Genomic DNA, 23083 nt, shown 5'->3' with positions numbered 1-23083 from the left:
AGGCTGCCCTACACTGTCATTTGCCCAATCCAGAGATATCCATGACATTACAAAGGCAAGAAGCCCTAATGCAGTGCTTATGTTTCACATATCACAATGCCTGACATAAAGCCCTTTATTGGTCTGTCAAGTTTGCACCAAGAGTGGCAGTGCACCATTGTCCCAACACATATTGAAGATGGTGCCACAGTTGGCCAATGTCCATGTTAGGGCAACACAGGCTGACTAAGTCTGCTCACCTAAGAGTGCCAAGAGCCTAAGCAGGCAACAAGGAAGTGGAGTAGACCTGATGACTAAGACCTATCTACAGTATAGGTACCTGTGGATGATCCTAAGAGACCAAGTCTGAAGAGACAGTCCCCAGGCAGAGTAGGCCTTATATTTATACCTCTGTGGTGGAACCTGCTAGAACATCTTGCTTACTCAGCCTAGTCAGGTGGTCAGGTCATATGACCAAGGATGAGGTCATATGAGGTTATGCACAGCCATGCACAGCAGGTCACCTGACCATCCAATCCTTCCAGCAGGTTCCAGCACATGCCAAGGTATACCAGCTACTTCCATGTCATAAAGGCTTAGTCATGTCTCTTGACCAATGATGAGCTGGTGCCCTGACAGAAATGGACTTCACTATACCCATACTGAGAAGTGTATCTCTGTCAATACGGAATACATATATGAATGCTCATTTGAGAAATCACATGGTTGTTTCAAGCACTAATTCTTTCATCTGCACATTAACTAACTTACATGCTCATGTCAGGATATTTCTATCCACAATCCCACTCCCTTGATACCAGCCACAACTCCATATTGACACCTTGAATCAAGACCTTTGAAAAATAAGATAAAAGAAAGATTCTGTTCCAAGAGTCAGTTTGAGTGAAACTGGATGCAAATCTGAGATACTCACATTTGGCCTGCTGCTTGCCCTTGTCTGCCTGGCAGGAGGACTTGCCCTTCTCGCCAGAGTCATTGTGACAATGGTGGTAGGCTGCCTGGGCCTTTTGCAACTCCTTGTCAACCACTGGAATTGGCTTGCCCCTTTGGATATGATAGATGGCATTGGCAGCCTCACAGGCATTCCAAGGCAACACCATAACTGAGAAGTAGTTGTTGTCAATCTTGCCAGATTTCCTAAGGTCAGAGTGAAGAATGCAAAGGCTCTCACTGAGGATGGTGTGCATGACATGTAGGCATTTGGAGTCACAGATGAGGCAGTGAAGGCACTGCACTGTTTGATACATGTTAGAAGAAGTACCAAAAACAATAACAAAAGACTCACAGAACATGCCTGAATACTTCAAGAATGCAAGAGAATCCACATCCCTCCATGCCATCTCCGTACTCACAACCACATCCAGAATTGTGAATGTCAGTTCACTTTCCATCTTCATGGTACTGGATTTTGCCCTCTTGTTGGGCCTCTTTGAGTCATCACCAGTTACGTCGACTGTTGCCTTGCATTTCAAACTGGCAGCCTTTTAGCCTTTGCCAGCAGTTTCCTTATCTGTTTGACATCAGTATCAAAATTTGAATGGGCAGGAAAAACACTTACCATGCACAAGGAAGCTACAACTGTAGCCCTTGCACCTGCACAAGTCACAGGAGCAACCAACCTGCTTCAGCTTGCCCTTCCAGTCAATGTCCGAGTGATTCCATCCACTGGTGCACCATTGGCCCTCCTTGTTGGAGCCACACATGTCACACTAAGACAGAAGTTAGAAAGGATCTAGACGGATAAGAAGGAGATGTACCAGAATGGGCTTCTTGCAGAGAACCCAGAACAACTATTTGAAGTTAGAATCAGAGCTCAAAACGACAAAGGAGAAACACTTATGTTCTTGAAACCTTTCACCTTTGTAAAGTAGGAGATTGGCCATACTGGTGACAGGCAAACATCCATGATGGACAGACAGTCCCCATGAAGATGGTCTGGATTGAGCTTTGAAAGGACATCAGCTGAGATACAAACACCGATTTGAAGACTTACCAGCATCAAACTTGGCAGCCATCATAGTGGCTTTAGTCATGCCCTTGAGAGCTTCCAGCATGTGGGACTGGAGGACCTAGAACAAGTCAGCACAAAGAAGGCCAGCAACTCAAAACAACTTACACCATTGGGCATGGGCAGCAGATCTACCTCAGCTTCTGCAGCCAGAGCCAGGAGAGCTGCACTGAGCTTCTTCTTTGGCACCTTGCTGGCTTTCTTTGAGTCATCAGGGGCAGGAGTTGATTTGACCATGGACAGAGATTTCAAGGGCAAAGGAGGCAGAGAAGCAGCGGCAGAGATGGAGACCCTTGACTGGGACTGCCAATTGGGATCTCCACAATGATGGTCATCTTTGGAAGAGCCAGGACAGAAGCCGGCTTTACAGGTGAGCACACTGGGGTTGCCTTCTTGGGTGAGGGAATCGGAGTCACCACCTTTGAAACAGGAAGCAATGGACTCCCTTTGAAACTGGCTTGGCAGTATGTCTGCACAGCGAGTAGGTGCTGCACCTGCTCAGTTGTGGACAGAGCATTCCAAGCCTTTTCCTCAGCTTCAATCACAGCTTTGAGGTTCTCGTCTGGCTATTCAAATGTCAGTCAGCAGTTTGACAATGGGAAAATGCTCTGCATACCTCCTTGTTACTGGCCAGAATGGCCTCAAGCTCCGTCTGATGCCTGAGGGCCCCAGAGTCAAAGGGAGGCTTATTGTCCCTCCCCACAACAGCTTTCCTGTCCCCCTCCACCCACTCCTCAAAGGGCAAGTACAACAGCCCTCCTCACACCAGCAATTTTACCATGAGTTGATTCCCCTGCAAGACAATTAGAAAAATGCAACCCAAAAGGGGATAATACATGAGCCATTCTCATGTGCCATTGCATCTCGAAAGTGGGACCCATGAACAACACTGCAGTTGAAGGCAGGGCCTGCCAATATTTCTTCCTATTGTGCCTCAAAATGAACTTGACAAGCTCAATCTGCCAAAGAAGTTAGATCTGAAGTTCAAACTGAAAAGGAAGACATACCCAGAACTTGGACATGCCACCATTTGCCCTCCAAGCATTGAGATCTCCACCAAAGGGTTGGACCATGGCAAGGATCTCAGAGAGGCCCTTCCTGGGCTGTTCCTATTGCAACCACATCAGTAAAGAAGCACATATATGCAGTGGAAAATTTACCCCCTCCTCTTCACCCTCCATTGGCTCCACAGTGGTCTCTTTAACATGGCTTTCCTGTGGAACAGGTTAGTATGAGGCACACAACTAGCCAAAGGTGGAACTTACTTCTGGTGACTCATCATTGGCCTCACCTCCCTCCTCTATGACACGCTCCTCAGTGGCCGTCTCAGGCTCTTGCTTCTCCTCAGGCTCCTCATGCAACTCCAGCTCCTTCTCGATCTGTGTGGACAATCTGGTTGAAGAGACTCTCAACTTTGGAGTCGAGGTCTTTGAAGGGGGCGCAGATGTCTTCTTTGAGGGTGTCACCTGTGTGGATGCTGCCTTTGCATTTGAGGCTGGATGATTGGCCACAGGCTCTGGCTCTGGTGTCTACACAACAGTCAGCAGAGGAAAGGACACTAAGGAAAAAGGAAGGGATGCATGGCAGGGGGATCCTCCTCCTTGGGATCAGTCAACTTGTCATGTGAGGATTTCACCAACTCCTTCGACCAAGTCTTCTTACCGGAGGCCTTCCAAGCTCTCAAACTTTTTTTCATATCTGCAGCAGCAGGCTTCTTGTTCAAAGAAGCCTTGGGTTTTGCCTTGGTGGATGAAGGCTTCTTGCCAGAGGCAGCCCAAGTGCTGGAGGGAGCCATGTTTTAGTCAAGCAGGGGAAAATCAAGATGAGGGGATGATGGTGGCAAGAGAGAGAAAAATTATAAGGCAGCAGCATACAAAAGGTCCCACCACACCTCTCTTTATATGCTGGGTTGGAATAGGTCCCATCAACTAAGTCTGAAGGCCTGAGGTTTAGACCATGCTTCCTTGATGACTGAATGGCCTTTGCGTGTAGGCCCTGACTCAAACAAAGCTCACACCACCATATTGCTGCCTACCACCACTCGAAAGACCACCTCAAACCACCAATCTGAACCACCCCCCACTGTGACTCATCAGGCCATTCCAGAAGATTCCTCAACAACAATCATGTGACTGAGGACAGTCACTGAACAAGTCCCCCACAAGATGTGCTGCACATTCGAGTTTCAAGCTCAAATCTGACCTTTGAACACCTCTTCAAACGACATCTTGAACTCAGCCAGACCGGACTATTGGAAGCAAGAAGTGAACTAGACATAGCATTAGGTAATGTAGATTAGACATAGATTAGTAGTAGTCCGAAGGTCCGAACCGCTCCGAACGTATATAGGCGGATTCGGATACTTCGGATAGGGACGCTCGGACTCCTCTCTCTGACTCACTCTCGACTGCACTCGTTCAAGACGGGTGATCTCTTATCTTACAACTAATACTACTGCTTTACTTTACAGTCACTCCTTAGCCTATCTGCCTCTTGGACTGTTCCGAGTCTCGTTTCGACCTCTCATTCTTCGGAAACCACACTCGATCGTCTCAGTCAGCCCGTTCCACTTCTCCTTTCAGCTCGAACCCCCTTCGGATTGCTGCGTCCGGCTTCTGAGCACATCTCATACCTCTCGACTTGGCATCCGAGCGGCTCTCCTACAGGAAGCAACACTCGATTAGGCCTGGTTTTGCCTACTACAACGCACGGGCTACCACTGTCGACTCCCCCTCCAGCGGACCTTCTCCTGACGCCTCATTGGGAGGTGTAGAGTACACCATGGAGTTACCATACCCTTTCTACTGTCAGCGTTTTGATCGCAGGTAAGAACTACTCTCACGAGCTGGGGGATTCAGTCGTTCAACTCCATCAAACAACACCGCACCTCATCTCTCTAAGGGGTGCAAAACTCAGGAAGTGTCTCCGTTCTCTGCCATTACCGTAGTTCCTCGCCTATTCCGTTCACTGGCAAAGAGGCTCTCCATGATACCACAATCGCAAGGCGTGTCACATACGCAAGATCACAGACCATCTCCTATCCGAAGATCTTGCACCATAGGAAGTCCAATGGGTTTTCTTATGTTCGCTTCATTATCCCAAACAGTGATGGCAGTTTCCCTCTAGATGGCGCTGAAAGAGGTATGAATAAATGTGTGTTGGATTCCAAAATGTTTAATACTAGACCGTGTCGTAAGTCCACATGGGACAAACGATACAGACCATGTGGGGCCCCGAGATAAGTTGAGGCCTCCCTTGCTTTTATCATGCTTCTATCCCAGCTGCGTGTCGCCTGCGAGAATGACTAGCCACGCCCGACAGGACGCTAAACGCCGCAGTGGCCATCATCATCCCTCCTACAAAGAGGGTAACCTTCCCAAACCCATGACTTCCGAACTTGCTTATCGTTCCCGAGTTGCTTGGATCAAACAGCGACGCGGCGATGATGGGCCCGATGATTGCTGCTATGCCTTTGACTGCTGCGAAGGAACCGAAGATCGCACTTGAGGTTGGGGATGAGGGTCCGACGATGTCCCCCGTCGCTGGGGGTACGATCGAGTTGAAGCCTCCAGCGGTGGTACCGAAGATGACGACGAAGAGGAAGACCAGGCCAAGGCTATTGGCGAATCCCCAGAGAAGGTATGCGGCAAACGCCGAGCCTAGGGCGGAGAACATCATCACCCGGGAATAGGGCATGCGGTCGCACATCCATCCGATCAGCACCTGGCCAATAACACAGAAGAGGTTAAAGACGGAGAGCACGAGCTGGCCGTCCAGCGGGGGAAGTCCGAGCAGGCTGGTGTACGTCGGCATGTATAAGTTGACGGGAAAGTACGCCAGCGATTGGACAAGGATCGTCAGTCCCTTCCTTGTGTCAGCGTCTAGTCACGTCTGGCGTGAGTGACTTACGACAGCAGCGAATATCGGGTTCTTTAGATATGAGAGATCGATAGGTGCGCTACGTGCCTGGGCGACAGCAGGGATCGGTAATCGGGGTTTCATGAAACATATCGCGATCCCAGTAAATATCGCGAACGCGACTGCCCAGATGCGGAGTGTCCACCTGAACCCGACTGTTTCGAGAAGCAACCCGATTAGGGGCGGGAAGGCGGCACCGCCGATCCCGGTGCCGCTTTGTAAGATCCCGCCTGCGAGCCCACGACGCTCGACGAACCATTCGTACAGCTATGCTCGTATCAGGCCGAACATCAACTACGGCGGAAAAGCAAAGAAGCACTTACCCATAAAATGACTGGTGTGTATAGGATACCGCACGAGATGCCGACCAGTACGCCTTGGAGGATGATCAACTGCCAAATAGAGTTCGCAAAGCTGGATAGGACGAAGCTTCCAGTTCCCAACCCCAGCGCAAGCCATTGCATACACCGGATCCACCTCGGATGCCGGGCCATAAATGCGGGGAGGATCAGCCCGGATATGTAGGGGACTGCGAGCCCTGTTGTGCCGATTGCTGAGAGAGCGGAGAGAGATGCGCCGCGGAAAGGAGAGTCTGGGGAGGAGGCGTAGTAGTTCTGGAAGACGCCGTATCTATAGTATGGGCATCGGGTGGGCTTAGAAGGAGGGTTACTCGAAGGGAAAGGGACGAACATGAATGCGAACCCCCAGACAAAGGTTTCGGTCATGAACGCCGCGAGGACGAAGAGCCATGCATCGCGGCCTTTGTCAACGGGGGCAAGGGAGGAGACTAACGTTTCCTGCACGGGTTGGACTGTTTCTGTAGTTGGTTGCGGTTCGGCCTTTGCAGGAATGGGCTGGAGTTCGATCGTGTCTGACATCCTATACTACTGGCATAGGGAACGGTGGAAACCTACCTGCCGCGCCAGCAAAAAGCGGGCTGACAAAGGCTTTGACAAGCGTCAGCATAAAGGGAAATGGGTGGCTGTGTTCGGTGTATATACAGTACCGGACAAACGATTTAGGTGAGAAATCCCTAACGGAGATAATGCACGCTCTCGAGTGCACTTTCCTGCATTTCCAGGACTAAAGTCTCATGCCAGAGACCCAGTAGAGGGTACATATGGTTTTTGATAATCAAATTTAAGCATAAAAAATGGGTTATCTCACCCAAAATGCGTTGCTATCTTGGCTATGAGGAGGTGTCTCTTCGCATGTTTACCATGCGGAGGGCTCAAAATGGCGCCCTCAGCAAAGCAGTTTTCATCGGTAACTTGGGAGCGATTCCTTGTTCATATTCTCGGAACTAGCTCATCAGAACTATTCTTCTGTGGAAATAATTATCCGGATGCCTGTTGTAGTCTTCGAAATTGTACAAAACGGGACTGAAGACCGTGCATTATCTCCGATAGGGATTTCTCACCGAAATCGCGTGAAGGGCCGCGTCACTATTTTTGTCCGGTACTGTTTTATCACCGAACAACGTGAAGCACTTTCAACGCTCACACAGTTTGTCACATACGCACACGGTCAACATTGCTCATTCCCTTCCTTAACTGACATACAACCTTATATACTTATTCCCACCGATCCCAGAGCTCATTTCTCAAACTCGATCCTATTGACCAACGTCCCCACAAGCGGCAAGATCTCCACCTTGAACTCGTCTCCATCCTTAAGGGTCCCCTTGGGGTTCATAGCCCAACCAATGCCCGCCGGAGTACCGGTGAGGATCAACGTTCCCGGGAGGAGGGTCGTGCCTTTCGAGAGGAAGGCGATGATTTGAGGGATGGAGAAGATCAGGTCGTCTAGTTTTGTGCTTTGGACCAGGGTGTTGTTCAGTAGGCCGCGCATGTGGAGCTGGGTGTAGTCGGGGATCGCGTTGGTGGAGACGATCGTTGGGCCTACGAGGGGAGGTTAGCTTCCTAGGGGATAGAGGATGGGGGATGGGGTAGAGGTTGGGTAGAGTGGGAGAGGGACACACCAATCGGACAAGCCCCATCCTGCCCCTTTCCATAACACCACTGGCTCTGCTCAAGCTGTGCAACCCTCGAGCTCACATCATTACTCGCCGTATACCCAAGCACATAACCCATCGCTTCCTGCTCCGAGACGTCCCTACATTTCTGGCCGATGACGACACACAGCTCGGACTCGTAATCCGCTGCGTCGTCCTTTACGAAAGGGCGGGGGATGGGAGTTGGGGAAGGGTAGGGGTCGGAGAGCGCTGTGGAGGGTTTCCTGGGAGAGGTGAGGGGGGGAGGGGGGTTGGGAATGAGAGGGAGGGCGTACAGGAAGAGAACGGGGACTTTGGGCAAGGGCATCCCAGCTTCCTGCGCGTGCTTGATGTACTATCCAACACGGAGTGAGCTCCTCCATCAGAAACAAGCGCATAACGCACATTAAGTCCTATACACCTAATCGTGCCCACTTCCTCCATCGCAAGCGGGCTCAACAGCCTCTCCACAACCTCCACCCTCCCCGTCTTCTCCCCAGGGGAAAGGACGCTACTCCCCGAAAAGACAGCAACTTTCACTTCCTCCCCGTTGAGCGTCGCGAGCCCTACATCTTGCGCTTCGTTGACTGGCTCGCCGAGGAGAGGGGTGGTAGAGTTCGGAGGGAGGAAACGGAGGAGACCTGCCACGCGGGGTTTGTTAGCGGAGCGCAGAACGCTGGGAGGGAGGGAGGAGCGTACGAGACCAGGTCATCCTGCGAAGAAGAGCCAGTGCTGGTGCTGGTGCTAGTTAGCTGGACCAGCGCTGGGAGTGGGAGTATATGTACCCTCCAGCGAGCCCGCGCGTATAGGATTGGCCGCCGGGTCACGCCAGCCCTTACCCTGACGAATACCGGCTTGAAGAGGTGCCGGGCCGAGTCATCCATATCTCATATACACTACTATGTGTGCAGACTGGGTTTGACCATTGGTGTGATGCCACGAATATGCTATTATTGGATGGGTATCCTATTTGGAGGTTAGAGTACCCCGCCTTTCTTGTTTGTTCGAAGGGAAGTACGAAGGGGTGATACGTTCAGGCTACTCTACTTGGTCGGAGACGAAGATCCCCCGAGTGGCTGTGTGGGTGCGGAAGATTCCCGGTCCGCGGGGATGGCGTGCGAGCGTAAGTGCGAGAAGGAGCGCGAGGTGCAAGACAGGGAAGGCAGGAGGGACGAAGAGAGAGTGGATAAGGGCCGAAGACGAGGGGGCATGTCTTGCTTTGGAGGAGGCGATACGCTGGGCCCGCCAGTCTGTGTCGGAGTTTGAAGTGTGTTCCATTTCGGGTAAGGGGGGTGAAGGGGGGGTGGAAGGGGAGGGAAGGAGGGAAGGGGGGAAGGGGACAGAGTCTATCTGCTCACTGTCTCGTCCCGTTCTTTGCTGCGTCCTTTTTGTGCCGCGGGAGAGGTGGTGGGAGTATTATATGAAAGGACGGTGGGGAAGTTGGATGTTGCGTTGAACGTTGTGGGTTGGTGAATAGGGGTTAAGGGGGCCGTTCCCTTCTGTGTGAATGAGCGATTGACTCATGATGGTGGATAGAGGAGTGATCGGATGAGTATATAAGCCAATTCGGGGATGTGACATGCCTCTCCTCGCAGTGTTGAACGCCACCTCAACCTCATCGTCTTTAACCCTCACGTCGTTCACTCCCCTTTCTTCCCTCCACCCTTATCAATTTACCATCGCGTATCATCCCCATCAATCCCCCCTTGCTTCTCTCACCCTTGCTTCGCCACTCCTCCCTTATATAGCTATTCCCCTTTATTAGCCGCGCTCCCACGCCTCTTTCCTTCCATTCACACATTCTCCCCTTCATCATCTCCGTTCATCAATCTCCCCCTAAAAACTCCCTCCGTTCCGCTCTCAAGCTCACCTCCCGTCATCCTCATCGTCATCCATGGCATCCTCCAACGCCAACACCACCAACAATAACAACAACAACCACGGCAACCCCAACACAGCCAATAACCCCCCTCCTCAACCTCCTCACCTCTCAGCACACTACCCTTTCCCTCCTCCAGGCGTAGGCGCTTATCCTCCTCATCCAGGATGGTCATTCCCCCCAGGAACAGAAGGCGCTTTCTACCCTTATCCACTTCCTCAACCAGACCCAGCACAGGGTGGCGACCCCTCAAACCCACTCCCTCCACCACTACCACCAATGCCCTACGGAATACCCCCTTTCCCGCACTACTTCACCCCTGGAGCACCGGGTGACTACCCACCTACAACAGGAGCGATGCGTTCCCCAGGCGGGGGATCACAGAGACGCGCGAGCACGGGGCCGTATGCCGATGGGGAAGAGCGAGAACCTCGGAAAGCAGCGAAGAAGACTGACGTAGCTTGTGATTTCTGTCGTCGTGCGTCACCCTTCTTCCTCTCTTCCCTTCCACGTCTCCCATCTTCCATATGCTAACTTACGCACAGGCCGGAAATTGAAATGCGACGGCGAACGACCCTCCTGCGGCCAGTGTATAACCCGCGAACTCGACTGCAGGTACGAGATCGGCCCTCCCCGCCGACGCGGTCCAGGGAAGAAGAACCGAGCACTACTTAGCATGTCCGAGGAGGATCGGGAAGCCGATCGGCGCGCAGTCGCTTCTACCAACCTGGCGGACGTAGCGAGTGGGGCGACGATCCACCGGTCTGGTGCTGGTGCTCATGCTGGGTCTGGCGCGGGGGCGGGGGCGGGAGCAGCGAGGACCGGACCGGGAAAAGGACGAGGCGGGTTAGAAGGGCCGACACCGTTGTATGCCTATGGACCTATAGGGGCTTTCCCACCCCCTCCGCCGGGGTACGCGTACCCTCATGTGCCCGGGGCAGCGTATGGGTTCACACCTGGCTACCCGCCCCCGCCCCCGCCTGGAGGGAGAAGGTACCCTCCACCGGTACAGAGTCCGGAGAAGACGAACGGGAAGAAAGGGGGGAAGAAGGCTCAGGATGCTCCTGCTGGTGGTGGTGGGGGTGGGGGTGGGGAGAGGGAGAGGGATCAGCCGAACCCGGCGCCGGAAGAGCAGGAGACATAGGCCGTTTTCTTTTCTGCTCTGGTCTGCTCTCACTTCCCTGGGCTGGGCTGGACTTGGGATCAGGGACGGGCGTGGGGGTTCTTCTTCTGGTTATATTGATGCGAGAGGTGGGGAGGGAACGAAATTGAAAACGGATCTGCAACCCTGGGCCCAAGGCCCGGGAGTGCAGACGCGTGCGAATGAGGATACGGATAGGAATGCGGAAAATATCAAACGAAAACGAAGGAAAAGGAAGTGGATGGGGAATGCAGAAATGGACAAGGTATCAGTACTCTTCTCTTTTACTCTTTTACTCTCTTTCCTGTTTCTTGCTCTTAGTCCTCTTACGCGTGTTCTTTTCTTCACTCTTCATTCTTCACTTCAATATCAATCTTCGGGCTGGGGGGCTTAGGCTACTAGCGTTGGGTACTAGTACAATGCGTGTCATGTTTGCGAAAAGGACGACCGTATCCTACGAATGAACGAACGAACGATCAGCTTTCCTATCTTTCCTATCCTTCGTACGCCTGCGCCCTGCTTCTGAGGGTTCTCGGGTCGGTTTGGGTGAAAGGTTTTCCCGAGTTGTTCCGCTGATCGGGGTGCGGGCCGCGGGAAGTATGTCCCCGAATCATGATATTCACGTCGTCGTTCATACTCATACTCACCAACTGGGGGTTATCATACGTCCTCTGTTGATCCGCTCTACGAGGCAGATGCATACCAGTACTCTTACCTCGCTGGCTTAACGGGAGATGTCAGGAATCGTCGAGCCAGGTTTTTGCGACTAAGGATGGATCCCAGCCAGCTGCAGGGATGCGTTTGCAGTCTCAGTCCAAGTCGCAGTCGCAGTCGCAGTCGCAGTCGCAGTCAGGACAGGAAACACCAGCTTCAGGTCTTGCCCCCGCGGTTGTCGAAAGGCCTCGGCGCCTTATTCGTACGCGCCGCGCTCACATGAATAGATCGGAAGATGGACTCCTGAGGGCGCCGGCTCGCGTTCATGACCCCGGCCCTTCTCTTCTCTCCCCCTTCTTTCCCTGTTGCTGTACTCCGGCCCCGAAGGGCGTCTTCTAAACGTCGGACGCTTTCCCAGCTTGCCTGACTCGTCTTTCCGCGGTTCCTCCCTCTGCACAAGTGCTCTCAGCTAGCACTGCCTATATGAGCCTGAGGGGACTGATCTTCCCCGCCTTCAAGCCCCAGGATCTTGCAGTGGGGCGCTCGGACTGGATACGGCATGCTTTGTTATTGGGAGGTTTGGGAATGCGCTTGGCGGCGTGTCTGGATCAGATGGACGCTCCGGATCTGGTGAATACGGCGAAAGCGACAGACCCGGGTTGGGATATGCGTTATGAAGCCGCGGTTGCCCGTTCCAACTTCCGGCTGTGAGGCAGGCAAGGACCGCTCCTCTCCAGCTGGCGTATCTTAGAAGTCGGATATTGGCTTCTGTTGTCCGAGGGTCTATTGCACAAGGTGTCCCGTACTGAGATCAGAAGGGCTGACGATCCTCGGCCAGTTCCTCGAGTACTTCCCTGTTAACCTGTACATGCCCACTACGAGTCTGTTCAGACTTCCGCCGCTGGATACGTGTAGTCAGGCCGTCCTCTTTGTGTTCAACCTGTTCTGCGTCACCAGCCAAGTGTTGTTGGATGGGGATGGGATTGCATGCCCTATTCCGCAGTGACGATGTTCTGCGCGCAAGGTTCAGCACTGGCCGCCTACCTGTGCAGGGGATCCGCCAACAGCCTCGGGGTTTCAATGGTCTTCCTTTTTGTCTTCATCTTCGGAGCTGGATGGGTTCAACTCGATTGTCCCCTGGCAACGAGCGACATTGTCGGCTATTCATCCCCAACCTCGAGGGAGATCTTCGGGTGCATCACCGCCCGGGCGATCTTCGACCTAAGCAAATCAGAGATGATGTTCAAGTTCGATAATCATGGGTTTGGGAAGATGGGCCATGCTATCGGGCGTAGTGAGTCATACTCGTAGACGGCACGTGGCGGGAATAGAAGCGTGAGATGCGGAAAGAGAAAACGACGCACTTCAAATTAGCATAACCTGTATCTGTTTTGTTTTCGATTTGCACAAGATGATGTAGCATGAACCGGGTTTCATGCCATGCCTCTCGTTTAATGCCCCATCGCTTGACCCATCAGTTGCACGCCAGGGTGTCGACAGTCTTGCGGTTAGTCACGTTGTTAGACTAGTCATAGGCACGTAGGTCACAGCGCCCCATCACAGAACCATATTTTGATGCGTTTTCAATGGTCAGATGGTGGTCAGTGTGTAGTCGTTTCGGTGATAAGGGCCACACGCGTGACGCGTTTGTCTGTTATCCTGCGCACGCCCCAGATAACGACCATCATCCCCTTCACAGACACCTCCAAGCTCAGGACAGTCGCTATGTACACGCTCTACTACCTGTGGATATCAACGTGATCACCTAACGAAGTGCAGCACCAGTGCGGTCAAACACCACGATGATCTACGTGTACCAGCTATCGTCATTGGTCACGTCAAATCTGAGAGATGCACAATTGCCAGCGAAGATGCTGCTGAACGGGTGGGTCGGGTTGTTACATATATGAAATGCATAACTAATCTGCTTTCTCGAAGTACTTTTCCCTTGATCCCTTTCAGTCCCCGACCTTCTCAGGCTATCGACGGACATCGGATCCGTGTCTCTGGCATCCATACGATCACTGCGTGATGAGGCCTTCGAACACGTGCTGGTCGTGAGCTCCTATGGATTCGCCCGCGAGTAGGACATCAAGCGCTTGAGATCCAAATGGGGTATCACGTAGGTGTGCAGATCGCGGGATTCGGTGGGTGCACAGTCGACAATGACCCATAGTGCGTAACATTATCCTGATTCCGTGCGTCCCCTCTCTCATGATCTTGCTCGTAGATGCAATCAACACTGTCTGCTGCGCTCATTTGGAGCTCATGCGATGCGTGCCTGGACGGCGTTCGCGAGACGAGTGGCCACTCCACTGCCGTCCCTGCCGGTCTGTTTTCCTATATGGCCTCTACGCCCACAGCGAGCTTGCTCTGTGCCGGACTGAGAGTCTCTTCACCTCTCGTGAGGGACGACATCGACCGTAGAAGCAGTCAGAGACGTCCGCATTCGAGTGTTGTGATTCGTTCGTCTCCCATCTTCGCGGCACACGAAGACAAACCCATGCCTTTCCGTATTGGGAAGGCATGGCGTGCCGACATATGTGCCTTCGACCATGTGAATGAATCGCGCCGACTTCATCCTTACTACGGACAATCAGGGCTTCTTCGTCGAGAAATCCCAGAGGCACTCCGTCTGAGCATTTCGGCCAGGCCTAATGTGAATACAACTTTGAAGGGATTCATGGGCAAGATGGTCGCAATCTGGGTGCCTCAAGACTAGGACTCCCTCCCAACGTATGTCTGTCTCTGAGAGGAGATATTCTAGTTAATCCGTATTGCAGGTGCATAAGGATCTATTGTTGGCTGTAAGAAGGCAGGAATGGACATCCGGATCAAGTTGGATACAGGGCGCTTGTCTTTCGGCTTTCGGAGCGAATGCCCGGGGCTATTAAGACCCTGGCACGGCCCGATGAAGGAAACCGGTAGAAGATGTGAAGGCCAATACATTGTGGTATAGATGCGACCTCTCTCTCGGGGGACTTATGTAAATACCAGGTTTGGCGCAACCTTTCTGCATTGGTTGGGGACAATACCCCGTTGGCAATCGTACATCGCAATATGGCCACAATATTTTGGGTATAAATACTTACAATGCACAGCCACATTACCCCAAAATATGACCGAGGAGTTCGGCCAGATTCAGTCAGCTGCCCATAATTTTCGATAAACGTGGACAAGATGCACACGGTCGGGCCCGAGTTCTATCTTCCGTTCTTTCCTGTAGGACGTCAGCTTGTAGGATGTCAGAAAACATCGAACTTCAGAACATTCCTCCGCTCAAGGATGAAGGCCTGCCAACAACTCCAACTACAGAAGTGGTCCAGTCCGTGCAGGAGACCTTGGCTTCGGATCTAGCGCCTGTCGACAGAGGGCGCGATGCCTGGCTTTTTGTCTTTTCAGCCTTCCTCATGGAAACATTCGTCTGGGGATTTGCGTTCATGTTTGTCCTCTATTTCTCTCCCGAACCTAAACGCTCATCATCTCAATGTCAGATATGGCATTTTCCAGACCTACTATGCCTCGTCACCTGACTCACCCTTTCGAGGCGCGTCCTTATCCACCCTCTCCGCGATTGGCACCACTAGCCTGGCTATCCCGTACATGTCTGGAATGTTCATGCCCGCGTTCATGGGACGTCATCCTAGATGGATTCGTCCTATGCAATGGGGAGCTCTGCTTCTCGGGACCGGAAGTTTCTTGTTGTCGAGTTTTGCTACTGCTGTTTGGCAGTTGATCATCCTTCAAGGCGTACTCGTCGGGATCTCATGTGGGATCTTGTACACGCCTGTGTTTCTGTGGGTAAGTCGTGATCTTGTGATCTCCCATATCTTCCCTGACTGGATGTGCCGTTTGTAGCTCTATGAGTGGTTCGTAGAGCGACGTGGTCTTGCCGGCGGGATCATACAGAGCGGCACCGGAATTGGCGGTGCTGCATTTCCCCCTCTAGTCGGCTTGCTTCTGGAACGAGTCGGCTTCCGATGGACCCTGCGGCTTTGGGCGCTCGCCTTCGCCGTATTCACCGCGATCGCGATTTTGTTCATGAAGCCCCGATTACCACTCATTACGGTCAGGCAGGCAAGGAGTGCACCAATCGATCTCTCGTATCTAAAGAGTCCTATTTTTGCTACGGTCGTACGTAGGTTTATCTCAACAAGGCGTGCCTTGTGGCTGACAATTGGAAGGGCCTGACGATCCTCGTCCAATCCCTTGCGTACTTCCCCGTCAACTTGTACATACCAACGTACACAAATTTGCTGGGAGTTTCACCGCTGGATGGTCAACTCGTTCTCTCGGTATTCAACGTGTTTTGTGTCATTGGGCAAGTACTCATTGGGTGGATGTGCGACCGGATGCCCTACTCGCGAGTTATGACGTTTTCTGCCCTAGGATCCGCCTTTGCAGCCTATTTGGTCTGGGGTTTCGCCAATAATCTTGGGTTGGTCTTCGTGTTCGTCGTGATTTTTGGCACCATGGCTGGAGGCTTCAACTCGATCGTATCGCCCGTGACAATCGACATCGTCGGCCCTTCATCACCGACATCTAGTGCAATCTTTGGCTCATTCGCGGCAGTCAAGGGCGTGGCAGCCATTGTTGGACCCGTGATCGCCGCTTCACTCTTCGATCCTAGCAATGCAGGAATGATATCCAAGTTTGGAAGCCACGGATTTGGTAAGGTCACCCTTTTTGTTGGTGGGATGATGATGGGCACAGCGGTGTTCAGTGTTCTGTCCGGTGTGGCGAGTCATGTTCGGAGACGCCATGCCTCTGCAATGGAAGCGTGATAGGATTCTATCTAGGAGGGGGAAGCTCGGGCGACATGGCCAAGATCGTTGTTAGCTGTTGACGTGCAACTAGTTCAGTTCAAACTGTTTGTGTAGTCAATAAAAGTCTTTCCTACCTGAGGAGTAAAGTTCAATAATCGTTGAGAAGTGTTGATAGACCTACGGACAGCTCAGTGCGGCGTTGATCTGGTCGCGCAACCTGTTGCGGTTATCGTCAGTGGAAACGGCCTGCGTGTGAGCCGTAAATGCCGCTGTACACGTTGCTATATTGCTCTGTGAATCAAGCATAGGCCTCCGGTAACGTACATCTACACTGTGCAGATTGCTATCGTATCTCGCATACAGAGCGTCTGTGCAGGTACTAAGTACAATTTCCAGAGCCTTCTTCACCTGTATGCTACACATCGTGCTGCATGTGAGAGATATCACAGTGCATGTTTGGTGTCAATCACACATCTTGGTAAACAATTACAGGCACTCTGATGAAATACGGAAGTCAGATACGATTCATTGCCACCGGTGTGCACATACACCAACACATCCATCATGTCGCATCCGAATCCACCCGTTTGTACCCATATCATGCCCTAACAGCCTGACGACGGAAAACTTGAACCGTTACAATGAGGTTGCTCAGCCATACTATCGCAACGTGAGTGAGTCACCACTGAGAACAATGGTGCAAGCTACGTACAGGTAACCGCGTTGACCCAGGAGAGGCGCAGCGTGAGAATTGGAACGCGACATGCATCCTCGAGGCCAATGTCCTCCCCTGAAAGCCATCCGGCAACCCGGTCAAAAATCAGACCCCATGGAAGCTGCGCCAATTCCCGGAGCTGGGAGAGCCAGGCCCCACGGGGTGGTTCAGACAAACATGCGGACTCGATGAACTTCGTGCTAGCAAATGCGACTGGGTTTGGAGTTTCAGTACATGTGGAAAGACTGGATAGAGATGTGGGACGTACTCCACCATACCCCGCTCAGAAGGGAGCAGAGGGACACCGTTAAGAGTTCTACGCGATCTGTTGCGCGTTTCTCCCCCGCTGCGACTTGTAATCTGCGAACGAGGGAAACAATGGGTTAGTACATGTCAGCGAGCACTCAAAGCAACAGGCTTACCGATGCTTGTAACTGAAGGCGAAGGAGAAAACAAGACCAGCGATATTGCAGAACGCTGCAAGGACCACTAGAGGATAGGGTCAGTAACTTCCAGCGCACAAATCAACAAAAACACACACCTAATCCGCCTGTCCAACTGCTCCATCTCCCACTCATGTAGAGTTCGTGCAAGAGAATAATTGATAGTGTCCATGTGGATATCAGGACAGGTAGTATGTGCCCTGCTCCGCGTCAGATTAAAGTGACGGGGAAAGGGAGATAGTTGACGGTGAAGGATGACCCGCGGTGTTGAAGCGAGGGCCGGTACAGATGTGGGGAGTTCCTCAAGTTTGTTAGGCATAGGAATTCAGGTTGATTTGGTGCTCTTATTGTGAAGAGCACTCTGTGGGCGCTAGTGCGCAGAGAAAATGAACGCTTAAACGGCGCATCGGGCCGATGCTGCCCGATGCCGGGTGATAAGAAGTGACGTGGCACTGCCTGTGCCATCACCACCACCACCACCGCGACATTGCATACGCAGACTGGACTCTATGGACGTTCAAGGAGAAGAATGAAAAACATATTCGGCATGCTCGGGGATCTCAACTCGCTCTTGTGCATTGTTCCTCCTGCGTTGCTCTTTTTTCAGCAAGCTGTCCATCCTCTCCAGCCGGTACTTTGTGTACTTGAAATGGCGCTCAAAAAGCTTGACATTCTCGAGAAGTGCATCAGAATTTTGGGTACAAGCAGACTTGCTGCTTGTCCGCTCCCATTCTCCTTTCCACTTCTCCGGATGTTAAGGCGTTGCAGCCTCTCAATTGCCTCCTCGGTCTTATGCAGGAGAGCAGCTGCGGAGCGTAGGCTACGGAAGCCATTCAGGAAACGTCTCAAATCGGCAGTGAGGCCCCGCGTGAGGATCTGAAGCGCGAGCTCACTCCTGGCACCGAGAATGTCACCAAGGTAGCCAACAACCTGTCGACCACATTTGACCAGAAGGAGAAGCCGAGCGATATTCTTAGCACTGCGCCTGTTCGGCTCGGACTGGCCGTCCGGAGGAGTTGCTGTCGAGGCGGACAGTGCCTCGTTATTGTCAAATGTGCGGGACAAGCTTTTTGCTATCTTGGTGACAGCCACGGTCCGACCCTCATCGGAAGTGACCGCTGGGTTGACAGTCTCATGCGGGGCATCACCACCGATGCAAGATCCAGTGCGCTTGTTGGATGGTCTCCTCAGCTTGAGCGATCTTGGGCACGCTCGATTCGAACTGGCCGACCGAAGGTGTTGCCTTTGAGGCAGCCAGCTGTGTGGCTGAGTATCGACCAAACCAACGAGAGGGATCTGTGTGGCCGACGGCGGCGGGCCGGACACAATGACAAAGAAAGATGAGCTCGTCTGTCTTCGGTGCCCACATGCTTGAGGAACCCCATATCGCTTGGAGCTGAGCCCAGCTGTGGGTCATACACACATTAGCGAATGGTTGGTAGTCACAGAGCCGAGATATCTTGTCAAGGGGAGACTGGGCAGGGAACTACGGGGCTGGCTGGTTAAACTGGAGTGTTTTTATCATCCTGCCTCACGTCTGGCATGGTGACACATGCATCTCGACCTCGTGCCGGAATATTGGGGGCTACCCGTAAGTACTTTCCTGCAATGTTCGGACTGATGATGGGCTGTACTTGAGGAAATCCGGCTTGGTATTCTTGCCAGTGGGCTTGCCCCTATTTTCATTTGACCGCTGCAGTATATGTGGCTTCCGACACGCGGTTGAGGAAGGGTTTTCCGATGTGACTGGATGCATACGTATACGTGTCCCTTTCGGGTCGTGGATAGCGCGGGAGGGAAGACGCGTAATTCCTGGTAGGGTGATATTGATCTGATAAGTTGTGTAATGCATCAGGACGGCAAAGGAAACGCAGGCCATCAAAGAACTTAGGAAGGGTCCCCACATATCGCAGCAAGAAGTTGTGTATTCAGCAAGCCCCTGTCTTCAACCTGACAGTGCACCGTACGTATCCTGTGTGTCACCGGCAGGCCGCCGCCAGAGTATAAGATGAACTTCTCTAACCCTAACCCGCTAATTCTTCATGAGAGCACGAACCGCCAATACACTTCTCCAGTTCCGACTCGTGCCCTGGATCCCCAAACTCCTTTCCAGCATAGAACTGTTCAGAACTGCCCGGCCTGCGCCGTTCGGGTAATGGAGGTACAGCTGCGTACCGGAGTCCCACGTGTACCGATCGTCTTTCTTGGATTTCAGTTCCAGAGCGTCTAACGCTTCTGGACTCGGGACTGAATCAAGAAAGAACCCATGTACTTTGGTTAGATCCGAAGTGTCGTACGGACACGAAGAGATCAGGTCCTCCAGTTCTGCCAGGGTGCGAGTGATGACCGCACAGTGCACTTTCATGCTGCTCGCCAGTAGCTGTCGAAGTCTCTCAGAGACATCCAACATACTGAGATCGGAAGGCACATCTGCAACGAGGTTGCCGCTCTGGAGATATGTCTTGATGTTCGTCCATCCCAAGTCTGAGCTCGCAAGTTGCACAAGACGCTTCATGTTGCATGGATTGGAGCCGGAGACGTTGACGGCGCGAAGGAGGCAGAGGACTTTCATCGTCGTTCCGGGCGACATCGTGGATGAATCAGGCACGCCAGTCGGTTCGATCGGGATAGCAGGTACTACAGCATCGTAGGAATCGGTAGGGACGATGCGTTTTGGGCGCTTGAGTGATGCCCCTGCTTCGACCTCGACAACCGGTTCATCCTCTCGAGTACGTTTCCTGGTGAGCACTGCCATATGTTATCCCGAAAAGTACGTGGCGAGCGAAAGACGCGCTTGGAATGTTTGGGTCTGAAATAACGTGTCTACTGCGCCAGTGACTGTTCCTGGTTTGACAGGTCACGTGACTACGATCTTCCCTCACTTTCGTTCTGTGATCGATCAGCTATCCCTGATCGATACGACACCCAAACACACGGATGAGCCACCGAAACACACACATGGTAGACGATGGGGTATATGCGTATGATCCACATAATGATCCATGATAAAAAAGGAAAAAAAATTGCTTGTAGTTAAACTTGAAAACTTGGCTTGCTATCTCTCCCGGCAGCAGCGAGCGGACTCTGGCCGACTAGTAGCGGCGAGGTCAGTGCTAGGCGCTAGGCTGCTGGACGAGAGGGGATAAAAAAGGGTGGAAAACGACGAGAAAGAAGGGAATGAGTGAATAATAAAAAGGGTTGGGGGAAAGGTAAAGAGGAATACAAGCGGTTGAAAGAGGACGTTAATTAACGAGCTAGTAGGCGAAGTCTGGGCAGCCACGGAGGTTTTGCATTTAGCGAAAAGGAGAGATTGGTAGCCTAGGTAGGTAGTGTCCGTGTTGTCCGTGCGTAAGTCAGGGAAAGATCAGACAGCCCAGCCCAGGGGGACGTCACGTGGTGCAACGGTGAGGAACAAGACAGAGACAGGGGAAGAGAGTGCCAGCAAGCAGGACAACAACCACCCGTACGAGATGGGCAAACGACCTGCCAAGTCCGGAACGGGATAACCTTTGGGCTGAACTGCCGCCTGGACATGCCGCTCCGAGCGGATCGGACATCGGCCGGGGGAAACGAGGGCCAAACAGAGGCAGGGTCGCGGTCGTCAGGGTGCGCGGGCGCGGGGTTGCTGGCAAGGGGTACGTTGTGCGTGACAGGGAGGGCGTCGGTTGCGGTGCGTGCGCGGGGAATATACTGCTTCAGGGCAGGCTTGAGCTCTAGGGTTGGGGAGCGAGAGGGTGAGAGGGCGGTATGCGAGGTTGTGAGAGAGACTGAAGTGAAACCACGAGATTTAGACATGAGTGACCGTGAGTGACGTGCGAGGAGAATACAGTCGAAGGGGGGTGGGGGGGATGTACAGCGCCTCTTCCAGTGCCTGGAGGGGCAGCGCAGGTAAGGCTCAACAGCCATCAAATTGGCTGTTCCTGGGGAAAGTGTACCCCGCCGCGTCCCACGTCGTCAAGTTCGGGTTCATGTATGCGTTCAAGTGGCTGTTGATATAGTTCAGCGTCGGGTGTGCAGCTGGGTCACAGGACTGGTAGTCCGGGTTGCCGGAGACGGAAGTTCGTTGGTAGACGCGGATATACTCGACGTAGAACGTCGCTGGGAATTGAAGCCGGGTGAAATCTTGCCCTTGGAAACCGGAGGACATCCCAAAGTTGATGACCATGCTCTGGGAATGGGTTAGCTGATTGCCGCACTTGGAAAGGGGAGAGATACGCACCATAGGCTCCTCGCTCACTAGCCGCTCGGAGACTTCGCTAATCGGGTCAGCGCCGACAGCAGAAGCAGGCATGTTGAACGTCCTCCGTCCATCGGCGACCCAGGTTACATACCCCTCTCCTCTATTGCTCGGATTGCTCCAGAACTCAACGCCGAACACTCCGTACTGGTTATTGTTGTAGTTGGCGTTACTGACGAGCGTGACCGCGGACACGCTCTGCTGGTACACGCCCCCCCTGTACCCGTTGTACACCGTCGTAGGCGCACTGTTGTACAGCGTCGTGGTGGTGTTGTCAAACTGGTAGAAGTCGTTGAACGGCGCGACCTGGTAGGACTGGGACACGGAGCCCTGGTTTTCCCAGACGTTGACCTGAGCTTCGAGGATGTCGATTTCTGGTGCTCCGCGGCCGGTGGTGACTGATGGTCCTGGGTGGTCAGAGCCGGGGCAGGTGCAGGCAGAGAGTTTCTGCCCAGGGAGGAAGGAGAGGTAGTTGCCATTATATTGGTCCCCGTCGGTCTTCGTGATCGCCGGTTCGCCCCCTTTGGTAGTCTGGTTCGGGTAGGTGCCCAGGTCGCACGCTGCGTAGGTGTAGGGCCACACGCCTTCCGTGGACGCGCCGTACCCTGCTCGACCGAGGTTGCCCATCATCCACACACCTGGCCAGAAGCCCGGTACGTCCCCCGAGCCGGGGAGGGATACCATGACTACGGGTACCGTCAGTTCTCATTCTGCCCACGAATACTCGGACTTACCCTCAACATATCCCGTCGTGAAGCAAAACTTGTTCCAGCTCTGAAGCATCCCGCTCTTCCAGTTCAAATTATGTATCAACTCCTCGGTCATGGTGATCACCAATTTCCCGTCTTTGGTCGTGATCGCGCTGGGGTCGTACCACTCATAATCCACCGTCGCCCAGTAATTAAGGTTCACCGCTTCCCAGTACGGGTCGTCCCCTGGGTAGAACGTACGCCCGTCGACCTCAAACTCGTCCGAGAAGACGAGATCGTATTGCTGTCCATCGAACCCAGTGTGTTGCATCGCGCTGCTCGGAGTGGAAGGATCGATCATCTGCCAGGTCCCGGGAATATCCGGTACCTGACCAGTGCTGTTTATCCCGCCCAGGTTAAACCCCGAGCGTACGATCTTGGGCTGGGAGAAGAAGTATATCGCTGGGTAGCCGATGAATAGCATGAGGAGGGCGAGGATGAGCACGAGTAACATGGTCATGTTCACCCACCCGCGGAGGGAGGCGATCGTCCATCGTCGATCTAGGCGTTTGTCCATCTCCGGATCAGGATTGTGTAGCGCGTCGTCTAGATCTGGGTCTTTCGCGTCCCAGAGGTACAT

The 23083-nt window shown here is 53.0% G+C and overlaps 8 protein-coding genes across 8 annotated transcripts; 3 read left to right on the top strand and 5 right to left on the bottom strand.

Moving 5' to 3' along the window:
- Nucleotides 1-1484: 1484 nt before the first annotated feature.
- On the bottom strand, nucleotides 1485-3803 carry DACRYDRAFT_110518 (uncharacterized protein; the record flags this gene model as incomplete). Its single annotated transcript, XM_040769068.1, has 11 exons — nucleotides 1485-1510; nucleotides 1994-2069; nucleotides 2117-2311; nucleotides 2377-2574; nucleotides 2625-2738; nucleotides 2787-2801; nucleotides 2845-2967; nucleotides 3016-3117; nucleotides 3169-3222; nucleotides 3274-3537; nucleotides 3645-3803. 11 exons carry the CDS (start codon nucleotides 3801-3803, stop codon nucleotides 1485-1487), a joined length of 1326 nt encoding a protein of 441 aa, XP_040625506.1.
- Nucleotides 3804-5452: 1649 nt separating this feature from the next.
- DACRYDRAFT_31374 (MFS general substrate transporter) lies at nucleotides 5453-6708 on the bottom strand (the record flags this gene model as incomplete). The annotated part of the gene is made up of 4 exons (XM_040774347.1): nucleotides 5453-5872; nucleotides 5918-6193; nucleotides 6250-6556; nucleotides 6617-6708. Coding segments are annotated over 4 exons (1095 nt in total), but the record flags the coding sequence as incomplete, so codon positions are not given.
- A 743-nt stretch (nucleotides 6709-7451) lies between these two features.
- Nucleotides 7452-8691, bottom strand: DACRYDRAFT_24218 (uncharacterized protein). The gene is made up of 5 exons (XM_040773598.1): nucleotides 8619-8691; nucleotides 8325-8560; nucleotides 8216-8274; nucleotides 7908-8164; nucleotides 7452-7827 (listed from the first exon to the last, which is right to left on the bottom strand). The coding sequence occupies exons 1-5, from the start codon at nucleotides 8629-8631 to the stop codon at nucleotides 7523-7525; spliced, it is 870 nt and encodes a 289-aa protein (XP_040625504.1). The 5' UTR covers nucleotides 8632-8691; the 3' UTR covers nucleotides 7452-7522.
- Nucleotides 8692-9813: 1122 nt separating this feature from the next.
- On the top strand, nucleotides 9814-11541 carry DACRYDRAFT_118435 (uncharacterized protein; the record flags this gene model as incomplete). Its single annotated transcript, XM_040770581.1, has 2 exons — nucleotides 9814-10276; nucleotides 10344-11541. 2 exons carry the CDS (start codon nucleotides 9814-9816, stop codon nucleotides 10940-10942), a joined length of 1062 nt encoding a protein of 353 aa, XP_040625503.1. The 3' UTR covers nucleotides 10943-11541.
- Nucleotides 11542-14089: 2548 nt separating this feature from the next.
- Nucleotides 14090-14657, top strand: DACRYDRAFT_24217 (uncharacterized protein). The gene is made up of 2 exons (XM_040773597.1): nucleotides 14090-14329; nucleotides 14377-14657. The coding sequence occupies exon 1, from the start codon at nucleotides 14097-14099 to the stop codon at nucleotides 14313-14315; it is 219 nt and encodes a 72-aa protein (XP_040625502.1). The 5' UTR covers nucleotides 14090-14096; the 3' UTR covers nucleotides 14316-14329; nucleotides 14377-14657.
- A 178-nt stretch (nucleotides 14658-14835) lies between these two features.
- On the top strand, nucleotides 14836-16478 carry DACRYDRAFT_101697 (MFS general substrate transporter; the record flags this gene model as incomplete). Its single annotated transcript, XM_040767579.1, has 4 exons — nucleotides 14836-15035; nucleotides 15088-15394; nucleotides 15452-15727; nucleotides 15778-16478. 4 exons carry the CDS (start codon nucleotides 14836-14838, stop codon nucleotides 16375-16377), a joined length of 1383 nt encoding a protein of 460 aa, XP_040625501.1. The 3' UTR covers nucleotides 16378-16478.
- Nucleotides 16479-16957: 479 nt separating this feature from the next.
- DACRYDRAFT_110513 (uncharacterized protein) lies at nucleotides 16958-21312 on the bottom strand (the record flags this gene model as incomplete). Its single annotated transcript, XM_040769067.1, has 7 exons — nucleotides 16958-17019; nucleotides 17072-17287; nucleotides 17343-17434; nucleotides 17497-17563; nucleotides 18228-18923; nucleotides 19693-20265; nucleotides 20985-21312. The coding sequence occupies 7 exons, from the start codon at nucleotides 21310-21312 to the stop codon at nucleotides 16958-16960; spliced, it is 2034 nt and encodes a 677-aa protein (XP_040625500.1).
- A 100-nt stretch (nucleotides 21313-21412) lies between these two features.
- Nucleotides 21413-23083, bottom strand: DACRYDRAFT_57265 (glycoside hydrolase family 16 protein; the record flags this gene model as incomplete). Its single annotated transcript, XM_040775427.1, has 3 exons — nucleotides 21413-21685; nucleotides 21737-22440; nucleotides 22489-23083. 3 exons carry the CDS (start codon nucleotides 23081-23083, stop codon nucleotides 21413-21415), a joined length of 1572 nt encoding a protein of 523 aa, XP_040625499.1.

Source organism: Dacryopinax primogenitus, assembly GCF_000292625.1.
Source record: "Dacryopinax primogenitus strain DJM-731 SS1 chromosome Unknown DACRYscaffold_18, whole genome shotgun sequence".
In the NCBI taxonomy this organism is placed as follows: Eukaryota; Fungi; Basidiomycota; class Dacrymycetes; order Dacrymycetales; family Dacrymycetaceae; genus Dacryopinax; species Dacryopinax primogenitus.
This window is presented reverse-complemented; position numbering and strand designations above follow the sequence as displayed.